We start from the raw sequence: 12,170 nt of genomic DNA, 5'->3' as shown, positions 1-12,170 counted from the left end.
AACACTTTTGTGTCTATGTTTTGTGTTCATGTGCGTGTGCGTTTGTGTTGTTTTTTTGTTTGTATGTGTGTTTTGTGTTCGTGTGTGTGATTTGTGTTCGTTTGCGTGTGTGTGTGTGTGTGTGTGTGTGTTTTGTGTTCGTGTGTGTGTGTGTGATTTGTGTTCGTTTGCGTGTGTGTGTGTGTGTGTGTGTGTGTGTGTTCTTGGTTGTGTGTGTGTGTGTGTTTGAGAGTGAGATAATGTGTGTATGTGTTTGTGTCTTTGTTTGTGGGTGTGTGTGTTTGAGTGAGGTTGTGTGTGAGTCGGTGTGTGTGTTTGTCGGTTTGTGTTTTTTTGTGTGTAAGTTTGTTTGTGCTTGTGTGTGTGTGTGCGTGTGTAGGTTTTTGTGTGTGTGTGTGTGTGTGTATTTTTGTGTTCATGTGTGTGTTTTTGTGTTTTTATGTTTTTGTTTTGTGTTTGTGTGTGTGCATGTGTGTGTGTAAGTGTGCTTGTGCTTGTGTGTGTGTGTGAGTGTGTAGGTTTGTGTGTGTGTGTGTGTGTATTTTTGTGTTCATGTGTGTGTTTTTGTGTGTGTGTGTGAGTGTGTGTATTTTTGTGTTCATGTTTGTGCTTTAGTGTGTGTGTGTGTGTCTGAGTGTGTGCGTTTTGTGTTCGTGTGTGTGTGTGTGTTTTTGTGTGTGTTTGATGGTTTTTGTGTGTGTGTTGTGTGTGTGTGTTTTATGTTCGTGTGGGTGTGTTTGTGTGTGTGTTTTGTGTTTGTGTGTGTGTGTGTGTGCGTGTATGTTTTTTTGTGTGTGTATTTATTTTTGTGTTCATGTGTGTGTTTTGTGTGTGTGTGTGTGTGTGAGCGTGTGTGCTTTTGTGTGTGTGTGTGTGTGTGTGTTTATGTGTTTGTGTTTGTGTTTTGTGTTCGTATGTGTGTGTGTGTGTGTGTTTTTTTTATGTGTGAGTGTGTGTGTGTGTGATATCACGATCAAAAAATGGTTTCTTCTAAGAAAAATTTTGTATCTTTGACAGATAACTTGCTAGTTTGAACAGAAAACGTATTATCACTAATGAAAAATTTTATTTTTAAGAGAAATCTGAGTGTTTTAGGTAAAATGATGTTAGTAATAAGGAAACAAAAAGTTGACGCTTCCTTGAGAAAATCGGTTAGTGTTAAGTAAAAGTTTGTTAATATTAAGGAAGAATGTTGTTACATCGATGACACAATTTGTTAGTATTAAGGAAAACTTGCTACATCTGAAAGTAAAGTTGTTGTCATAATAAAAAATTGTTACTTATAAGAAGAAAAAAATTGGTATCTCCGTCAAAAAACTTGCTAGTTCGAACAGAAAACGTGTTATCACAGATGAAAAATGTTACTTCTAAGAGAAATTTGAGTTTGTTAAGTAGAAGTATGTTAGTTTTAAGGAAGAATGTTGTTACTTCGATGAGTCATTTTGTTAGTATTAAGGAAAACATGCTACTTCTGACAGAAAAGTTGTTGTCATAATGAAAAATTGTTACTTCTAGGAAAAAAATTTGGTATCTCTTTCAGAAAACTTGCTAGTTCGAACAGAAAACGTGTTATCACTGATGAAAAATGTTACTTCTAAGAGAAATTTGAGTGTGTTAAGTAGAAGTATGTTATAATAAGTTGTCATCATAATGAAAAATGCTATTTCTAAGAAAGTGTCTGTGGATGTTTGTATGTTTCAAATGTTAGAAGACTCTTACACTGTTGATGATCTGTGTCATAGCGGTTGCAGAACGTTAATATTGCCTATTGTTGAGAAACATTAAACCCTAGAATGCTTGGTGTTCCTGGAAAACATCATATTCTCTAACGGTCTTAAAAGCATCAAGTGAGAACCGATTGTGTTTTATCGCTATGAAATATTAAACCCCTGAAAGGCAGTGTATTCCAGGAAAAATCATAAGGTACTTATCTTGATAATTGAGACCACACTAGAACTCCGGACGAAGTAACACAAATCAAGACCCTAGCAAGGAAATTGCGATCAATGGGTAGAAATCATGGTCAATTTCTATACAATCATTAGCATAACAATGAAACCCTGACAATTTCATAAAAAATAAAGCAAAGTATAGAAATCACGGGTAATCCCAGAAATCAGGACCATCGTAGAAATCAAGGGCAAAGTGTAGAAATCTCGGTCAACCTATAAATTCATTACCAAGACAAAGAAGGCTCGAGAAGTGTTTAAAATACACTATAGTGTGAATAGCATTGGAGTAACATGTTCTACCAATGAAATATTGATTTCCCGCAGTTCCAGTGAAAAAAAAAGCAAGAAAAAAAGGGGTTGTTTAATGGAATCCTTTAGCTTATTCGAGGTGAAGCTTATTTGAGGCTTATTCGAGGTCACAGGGGCAGTAATAGTGTAACATTGTGAGGTGAAATGCTTAGAGTATCAAACACTAGCAAAGAAAGTGGGGACTTCTCTGTTTTCAAAGTGGGGGGGTGGTTCATGTGGAGAGCTGATGCTAGTGTGAAAATAGTGTCGTAGCAGCATTCCGCTCTGGACCATAAGTATACTATTTATCAGTTTGGACATATGCCCTTCTCGCATGATGACCTTCCAAGCTCTCCCATTAGGTATTTTTGCTTAAGATCACCGTTAATACGCAATACGCATGTGTATGTGGCATGCTAGAGTTCCATGGGGTCCTTTTAGTCTTGTTTATAAGAAACACTTGCGTCATTCGTATTAGACCTAATCACGGGAAATCCAGGGGGTCTTCCAGAAAAACAAAGGATCAATGACTGGAATTTCGCCAGGGCACGAATCTTGCTAGCTGAGCCCTAGAAACAGGGATGCTCTGATTTTAAGGGTTGCCGTAGAAATTATATGCTAGTTTCCCTATTATTACTACCATTAAATTATCTCGAGTGAGACCGTTTTTAGCCTCTTTTATTGCCTAGCCGAAGCCCGGATTCTGTCCCAGGAATGAGTAGGCATAGACCAAACTTCCCCACTACAAGAAAGATGGCTGGATTCCGTCCCCCCAAAAAAGTAGACACAGAACAAACTCCCCCACAGCGCACTGCGTGGATTGTAAGAAGAATTTCTCGAAATAGAATTTCTCCTCCTTTGCGTGTTTGATATTTTAGTGAAAAATGTACCCTGGGCTAAGAGAAAACTTTCGGGAGGGGGGTGGAGACCTCCTCTGAAGTTACCAGGGGGCGGGTTGGTACCTTAATGGAGGGGAGGAGGCAGGATAACCATAAATTTACGCCTGAAAATTAGCGCTTTGCATAACGATAAAAAATAAAACAGTGTTGAGCTGGTGACGCAGAGAACGGTTCCCCTCCCCTGGAGTCCTCTCCCTTCGTCTTTCCTTAAATAGGTGGTATTTCCTCGAAAGCTCTTAATTTGTCTTAAATTTGCATCTAATATCACTTCCCCCTTCTTATCCTCCTGGGTTTCAGGCTAGAAGTCTCGGTTTTCTATAATCCTCGGCTCTTTTTGTTTATATGATGATCCCCTCCCTCATATTATTGGTGAAAAAATTTGCCCTGGGGTTGTGTCAGACTGGGGACAACCGCTCAGGGGGATTGGGCACTACCTCAGAGGCAAGCAGCGAGCAGGTCGGTACCTTAGAGGAGGGATGCAGGATAACCATAAACATACGCTTGAAAATTACCGCTTTGCGTAACGAAAAAATAAATAAAACAGTGTTGAGCTGGTGACGGAGAAAACGGTTCCCCTCCCCTGGAGTCCTCTCCCATCCTTTTTCCCTAAAATAGGTATGTTATTCTTTATTCTTTTAAAGCTGCAATAACACATAAAAATTACATCTTTTATCAATGTATCCTCTGAAAAAGAAGGCTACTGGGTGCAAGTTGGAATCTATTGTTAGGATAATGTGAAATATTCATGAATTTATCCTTATGAAAAAGGGGTATTTCCTTAAAAGGTCTTAATCGGGTTTAAATCGCATCTAATATCCCCCCTCCCCTACCTTCGGGGGTTGCGGGCTAAAAGCCTCCGGTTTTCTACAATAGATGGTTCTTTTTTTTGCGTATATGATAATATGACATTTTCATCTTTGATTTTTGTCGTGTTTTTTTTCTATGTTTTATTGATTGTGAATTTGTTTTCATTTTCATTGTCTGTATTTTTAAGATGTATTTTTTGGGACGATTAATACATGCATTTCCCCTTTATTAATATCTTGAAAGCAAATACCCCCTAGAGTGTATCAAATTTGGCAGTAAACATGCCGTTCTAACGATTGGCAAAAAATGGGGAATCTCAGGTGCCGTGCAATAGTTTATTTTTAGAACATGGTTAAAGATACAGAATATTGACAAAGATTTCATGGACGACTTGGTTGGGACTCAGTACCACTGGAAGGAAATGACCTTTCAAGTCATGGCGGGGTCAAGAACTCTAGAAAAAAAACGAATGGTGCTTTCAGCGAAAAATGAAACGCCGAAAAAAGAAAGGCTTTTCAGCGAAAAATGTCAAAATGGTATTATCTGACAGCGAGGGATGCGCAATCAGTGTGTACCGCCATTAAGCTAATGAAAAAAGAATGCTTTGGGGGTTTTGGGTGTCGTTACATTACAAGCGGGGATTCCCCCATGGGTTCCTATGGTAGGGTTACGCAAAATTGCGTCAGGCATATTAGACCTGTCTGTTTGAAATGGGGTAAGTTGTATGACGTCATTGGAGTCAAGAGGGGTGTATCATGGATTCTTGCCAAGTGTGTTCCCTTTAATAGAACAGGTGCCTGCACTCTGCAGGTACGAGGGGCTGGTAGCTCCACTTATCTGACCCTTTAAAGGCGAGGGTGTGTCGCGTTGTGCAACATGCACTTGAAACGGGGGTGTGCGCCGTGACGTCATAATTTTCCAATTATTACTACTTTTCTATTATACGGACCACATTCCAAGTAAATGAAACACCTGGGAATTTCACCTTGAAATAGGATATGTGCTTGGAAGGCTGTCATAGAAATTCAGGTAAACTGACCTAACCTTTGAACTCTCGCCAAGGATGAAAATGTCACCTAGAAACAGGTTACCGAATTATATAGCTGTGTTACGTGACGTCAGACGGCATGTCCTAGAAATCTTATGGAAAACGGGATATATATGATGTATAAAAACGAAGGAGGTGTGTCACTTAGCCTTTGAACTCTTGCCAATGGCAGTAATGTCACCTAGAAACAGGGATGCCGTGACGCCAGAGGGCATGCCGTAGAAATTAAGTGGAAAAGGTAGGGCATATCCTAAAAACTGGGGAGGGCATGCCATAGAATCAATTATGGCCCCACTACTCAGAAGTTTTATTTACATGAGGGGGATTGCCCCCACTTTTTTACCCCGCTCTTTACATTAAAGTTTAAATTTTCTCTCAATTCTTTAAGAACGATTCCTGAAACACAAGGGTCGTTTAATTAGAATAATAAGAAGCTTTTTTTAAAAGTGCTAAAACACTTTAGTGGGAAGATCGAGGTATTAAGGAGGTGGCAACCCCCCTCATATAGGTTATAATTTCTATTCCTTTTAGGTTTTGATGTTGCTCCTTACTTTCAGTTGAAGTTTTTTTTTTAATTTAAAAGTACCATAAACGGATCTGTTTCTGTGGATGCTTGAATCATCTAGGGTTGTGTTAGTTTTGAAGATGCTAAATTTCAGCTGGGAAATGGGGGATTTGGGTCTTGGGGCTAGTTTCCCCCTTTCTACCCCATAGGAAATTACACTCCTGCCTCTATGGGTAATCTTATTGAGCTAGTGGTCCAAGCAGATCAAGATTGGGCTGGCTCGAACGAAAATTAAAATTTCTAAGGATTGTATCACGGGAAAGGGGTTTTTTCTGTCATTTTGTGGTATCAAACTACGATTTTGTCCAGCACGTGTGCGACAACTCACATCACTTCATTTTGTTTGCTCCTTTGCACCATTGCACCATTTGCACCATTATTGCTTCTGTTAAAGGTCTCTTGCAAGTTTTCAGAGAGGCAGTCAAAATCAAGAAATATATAAACAAAAAATTAGCCTTTAATAGAAATACCGGAGAAACTTATTGAGCCCCATTTATACTGAACTGAAAAAGGCTGTGAATACACAAAAAAAGGCTCGAAGAAAGAATGTGACAATACCGGCCCATCAGCCTCACAAGCCACCAAACCAGAATCCTGACCAAGATCCTGCTTCGCAGAATTCAAGCAATCACCACCTCTGTTCTTGGCGAGTATCAAGCGAGCTTTCGATCGGGACGATTGACCAAATCTTTACTGTGCGTCAGATGATGGAAACAGTTCATCGAGTTTAACAGAGACCTCTATCAGCCATTTATTGACCTCCGACAGGCCTTTGACCTAATATGGATAAAAGGCTCGTGGTGTATTCTAAGAATCTATGGTGTCCCAGATGAAATAGCTGGAATAACTGAGGCCTTGTACAACTAAATCAAAAGTTTAATACTGACCTATGTTGGGCTCTGTGGTAAAAACTCAATAACTTCCGGGATCCTGCGAGGATGCATCCTCTCACCGCACTTGTTTAACCTGTTTCTGCATGCCATTCTCTCCCTGATACCCGTCGAATATGGAGTAAGAATGGGAGGAATCTTAATTGAAAAACTAGCATATGTAAATGATATCGTCCACATGTCCACTATCACCCAAGAACTCTAGAGATAGGTTGACGGTATCTCAGAAACAACAAAGCCGTTTTGTATGCATATTAACGCACACAAGACCAAAATCATGCTAACATCAAAATAAAAGATAACAAACCCCCCCCCCCTCGATTGTAATAGATGGTGAATAAGTGGAAAGAATCGATCAATTCCTTTTACCTCGGCAGTCTCTTAACAGCTGACAACTGCCACACTGTTGACATTAAACGCCGCCTCGGTCTTGCTAGCTCTAGCTTCAAAAGACTATCAAAAATCTGGAAATCTAACCACCTGTCGAGCTATCTGAAAGTGCATCTATTCAACAGTCTGATCATACCAATTGCTCTATATGGATGTAAAACCTGGACATTAAAAGATTAAAACGAGCACAACCTTCTTGCGTTCGAAATGAGATGTCTGCGCCGGATAGCCAAGATCAAATATACTGACCATATCACAAACAAAGAAGTCCGAAGAAGGGTGAAGTCGCAAGACACTATCCGGAACAAAATTCGAAAACAGCAGCTGCACTGGTTCGGCCACGTAAAACGAATGAATCCCGAACACCCACCCAAGATCGCGCTTGAATGGACAACTGAAGGACTTACACCACGGGGAAGACCTCGCAAAAGGTGGATCGAAAACTTTGACCGACAACGCATTGCCCAACTATCCCAAACCGCACTTGACAGAACAGCATATCGAGCCCTAGTTCATCAGATTTCTTTGAAAGGAGTGGCCCCAAGACGTCCCATGAGGATGGATGGGACTTAAGTAAGTAAGTATACTGAACTAATTAATTCAGATTTTCTCTCTTACAATAGCCTAGTAGAATATTATCTGACACCAGACGTGACAAGCAGTTGGCCCTTAAAAAACCGTTAAATAAAATGAACTTGGATTTAGTTTCTTGAATTACTATTTTATTGTTGGATTTTTTATTCAGTTACTCTTTCACCGTTACTTGGAAAAGGCCTTGCTTTTACTTTAGGTTTTTTTTTTACGGGGTGTTTTTATTTTAATGGCTGTTTTTTTTTTGTTTTTTTTTTTTATGGGTACGGAGAGCGATCTATATAATACTTGGCCGAAATATTTACATTGCATTTTCATCTTCTCCTGCTGTAAATATGCTCGTTTTTTTCTTCTTTTCGAGATTTTTCACATCATGTCATGAGAGGGGAATGAATATTTATTATACCAAAAAACAACATCAGCATTAACAGCCACCCCGAGAAGAAGCATACCTGTCAGAGAGGGTGGTAAAATACGCTTCAAAATAATACAGGACTAAATAAATTATAAAACAACTAGTACAAATCGCACATTCTAATCGGCACCACAAACCTTGCAACAACACAATTTCAAATTTATTATTTTAATCATACCCTAGGAGGCCATAATAATTTTTTATTTATTTATTTACACCCTCCCCCCCAAAAAAAATAATGGCAGTAAAATAAAATTCATACTTCCTAAGTTCTCTCATTATACCTAGGCTACGGGACAAAAATTTACTCATACACTGTGCATACATAGAACTTGAATGATAAAATTCCATCAATATAAACCCCCAGGTGCATAATCGATAAAACACGCTTCAAAATTCCACAATTTTGTACTATTTCATAAATCCCAGGATAAAAAACAGGAGATCCAGAAAAAACAGCGCATTTCACATGTTCAGATTAATTCAATGTTATTTCCCATCAGCAAAGAATTTAATCTATCCACGTTATCTTTCATTGATGTCAGGGTTAATTCTTTGGTCTTTGCAGTGCTGAATCTGCTGCTATCTAAAGGGTCATCCACTAATAATGATACTGTTTCATTTCGCCTATTTTTAGTCTTACCACTAACATTGAGACAATAATAAAACAGTCAGGAAAATCATTAATAAACAGCAGGAACAGAATTGGGCAAAACACAGATACCTGGGGGACACCATAAGTGACTGGGCGCAGTTCAGGTTGTAAGCAATCCTTCTTTACAAACTGGTACCGGTTACTAAGGAAGCTCTGTATAGGATCAAGAGCTTTGTCTTGGATCCCATTTCACTTACATGTTTCCCAGAATAGACCATGATCAACTGTTTCAAAAGACTTTATTAGGTCTAGAAACACTGCATCAGCCTTAAATCCTTTGTTTAAAGCTGCACATTAATAATACTTGTCAAAAAGATCAATATATCCTCCGTCTTCCTATTCTTCCGGGACGGTAATTACCTAGATCCTTTCCATCAATGCCTTTATAAACCGGTGTGACTCTCGCACCTGTCAAACTTACACTGTCGAAAACAATCCTTAATAAGTGATGTTAAAATACTATATATAGATGGGAAAATACATTTCAGAATTTTTTAACTTATCAAGTCACTACCAAACAAACTATTTTTCATGGAATACATGGTATCTCTCAGCTCTTCCTTTGTAATCTTCTTTAGTTGCGATGATACACATACATTAATACAGGGCGGTAAAGTGGATCATTTGGAAATGCGGGAATCGTATCGGCTATTTTTCAACTTTTGAAAATAAAATGATTCTGAAACTCATGCATGACAAATCGTAAAACCATCTGGACTTATGGTTTTATTTACTATCACTTCAGAAGGTAGTATATTAAAACTCAATAATTTTCGATGACCGCTCTGCCCCTCGATGACGTACAAATAACTGTTCAATAGCAACAAATCCTTTTATTTGACAGTGAAACAACAAAAAATTCTCTGAATATTTCGGTCACATAAACAGTGACCGGCATCAGCAGATAAAATAAAATAACACAAATAAAACATCGACACAAAAAAATTAATTACATACTGTCGTAAAGCTTGGGTTATAATTAATTATAACCTAATTGTCGTTATGGTAGACCCAATGTAGTTGTGCCGTCTACTGAAACAAGTGCAGAAAAAAAGGCGTTTGAAACATTATTCGAGTTTGTGCTTATACATCTGATATACGAGTGCAAATGAAGAAATTACTACTTAATTTTGCTCCTTTGTGCTGAGTGTTCTTGTTTTTTTCTTTCCTTCTTTTGCATTACTCCGCTTCTCTTCATTTTTGTTTGAGCGGGCAAAAATAAAATAATTAAGATTATTTTTATTGTTTAAAGCTCTTATCTTCTTCAAAGGAGTTGCCGGCCACTGCATAATCGACCGAAATATAAAAAAAATTGATTATTACTGTCAAATAAAAGGATATTTCCCTACTAGATTGTTATTTGTATTTTATTTGTATATTAAAACTCTGACCTATAACACTATAGGTTATTTGCTAAGTCTTCAATAGTAGAGGTGACCCTATTGACACGGGACGACACCCCTGCTGCCACCTACAACTTTTTTGCACCCCAAATAAGGGCATCGCCTCCCTAGGGAGAAAAATTGCGTAATCGGTCAATGACCCCTTTTTCCAAGGTCGATTTATTTGATGTTTGTATGTGTAATAGCTTCGGGACGATGGTTGCACATGTGCATTGAATTCTAACGGGAACAATGTTATTGATCTGGGACTCGAGGGGGAAGTGAATTTCCGAGAACTTGATTGCGTAATCAAAGTGTGTCAACAACAACAATATCGACCTTGACATTCGCTGAGAGCGTGCACTTACAACAACATCGACCTTGGAACACCTGTGCTATCGACCTCAATTCACCTATCGTGAATCAATAATTCCCCTTAGAAACAACAAATTAATTTCCCCTTTCTTGACATATCAATCAATCAATGACATCATCTGTCAGACTTTAAAAATTTTCGCCTAGAAACATTTCTCCAGGAATAGATCCAAATCATTAATGTCTTTGCCTCGGGGACAACTCTTTTGGTCGAACTCCAAAGGATATTAATAACCAAAGGCCACGGAAACAATTAGGCAAGAAACATCTTAGCGATGAATTGTTTTAGCGCTGGAATCAGGTTTCTTATTAATTTGAAATATGTTAGCGCAGAGATGCCAATAACAAAGAAACACGCTGAATTTACGTTTAGGGATAATTTGGGCAAAACCGTTTAGACCGGTTATGGAACTATTTCGGCGAAACAGATAGAGACATTTTAAAAGAAGATTTTTGAAGAGATTTTCGAAGAGAATTTAATGGTGAAACACTGTGGTCGTTATAATACACAAGTTTCATTTGAACAGTGTTGTGAGGTCCTCTAACCCAACCCCAAAGGGTTCCAATCCTCATACCCCAACCCCGAAGGAAGCCCCCGGTCCTCAAAGCCCCCCAAACTCCCAAAGGACCTCCACCGGGCCCCCAAAGGCCCACCCAGACCCCCAAAGGCCATCCCCAGGCCCCAAATGTCCCCCAGGCTCCCAACTGTCCCCCCGGACACTCAAAGGCCCCCCAAGCTCCCAAAGGGCCACCGGCGCCCCAAAGGCCCACCCAGACCCCCAAATGCCATCCCCGGGCCCCCCAAAGGCACATCGAGCTCCCAAAGGACCAACGGGGTCCCAAAGGCCCTCCACCGGTCCCCAACTGTCCCCCAGTCACCCAAATGCCCTCCCAGCGCCCCAAACGCCCACCCAGACCCCCAACTGCCATCCCTGGACCCCCAAAGCCCATCCCCCGGTCCCCCAAGGCCCCCCCAAGCTCCCCAAGGACCACCGACCCTCAAGGGCCCCACAGACCCTCAATGTCTCTACCCGAGCACCCGTCTTTCGTTGATGTGTGTTGTCTGAAACCTATGATTTTGGATGTGTAGTTTGCTACTTCAGTCTTTTCTGAGATAAGGTTTAATAGTATTTCATAGGTGAATGTTGTCTGAAACAAATAGTTTGGGATTAGTAGTTTGATATTTCAGGCTTTTATGAGCTAGATTTCTTAGCCTTTCGTTGGTGTGTGTTGACTGAAACTTATGATTTGGGATATGTAGTTTGCTATTTTTGACTTTTCTGAGTTGGATTTCTTAGTCTTTGATAGGTGTGTGGTGTCTGAAACCTATGATTTGGGGTGTGTAGTTTGCTATTTTCGACTTTTCTGAGCTGGATTTCTTAGCCTTTCATAGGTATGCGTTGTCAGAAAATTATGATTTGGGATGTATAGTTTGCTATTTCAGGCTTTTCTGAGCTAAGGTTTTCTAGTATTTCGTAGGTGATTGTTGTCTGAAACCAATAGTTTGGGATGAGTAGTTTGCTATTTTTGACTTTTCTGAGCTAGCTTTCTTAGTCTTTCGTTGGTGTGTGTTGACTGAAACCGATGATTTGGGATATGTAGTTTGCTATTTTTGACTTTTCTGAGCTGGATTTCTTAGTCTTTCATAGGTGTGTGTTGTCTGAAACCAATGATTTGGGATGGGTGGCTACTTTTGACTTTTCTGAGCTGGATTTCTTAGCCTTTCATAGGTGTTTGTTGTCTGAAACCTATTTGGGATGAATAGTTTGATATTTTTTACTTTTCTGAGCTAGATTTCTTAGCCGTTCATAGGTGAGTGTTGTCTTAAACCTTTGATTTGTGATATGTAATTTGCTATTTCCGACTTTTCATAACCGGATTTCTTAGTCTTTCGTAGGTGTGTTGTGTCTGAA

At 39.4% G+C, this 12,170-nt stretch overlaps 1 protein-coding gene across 1 annotated transcript; it reads left to right on the top strand.

Annotated features, from left to right (window-relative positions):
* The first annotated feature begins 7,046 nt into the window (after window positions 1-7,046).
* LOC148954102 (uncharacterized) lies at window positions 7,047-7,412 on the top strand. Its single transcript, XM_089086147.1, has one exon. The coding sequence runs from the start codon at window positions 7,047-7,049 to the stop codon at window positions 7,410-7,412; it is 366 nt and encodes a 121-aa protein (XP_088942273.1).
* The last annotated feature ends 4,758 nt before the right edge of the window (window positions 7,413-12,170 follow it).

This window comes from Artemia sp. Qi Xiang Cuo, chromosome 3 (genome assembly GCF_049724085.1).
Source record: "Artemia sp. Qi Xiang Cuo chromosome 3, ASM4972408v1, whole genome shotgun sequence".
In the NCBI taxonomy this organism is placed as follows: Eukaryota; Metazoa; Arthropoda; class Branchiopoda; order Anostraca; family Artemiidae; genus Artemia; species Artemia sp. Qi Xiang Cuo.
Note: the sequence above shows the minus strand (reverse complement) of the source record. Positions and strands in the feature narration are given on the sequence as shown.

Excerpts from the sequence above, each read along its gene's own strand:
- LOC148954102 (XM_089086147.1), top strand. The coding sequence starts at position 7,047 with ATGAGATGTCTGCGCCGGATAGCCAAGATCAAATATACTGACCATATC.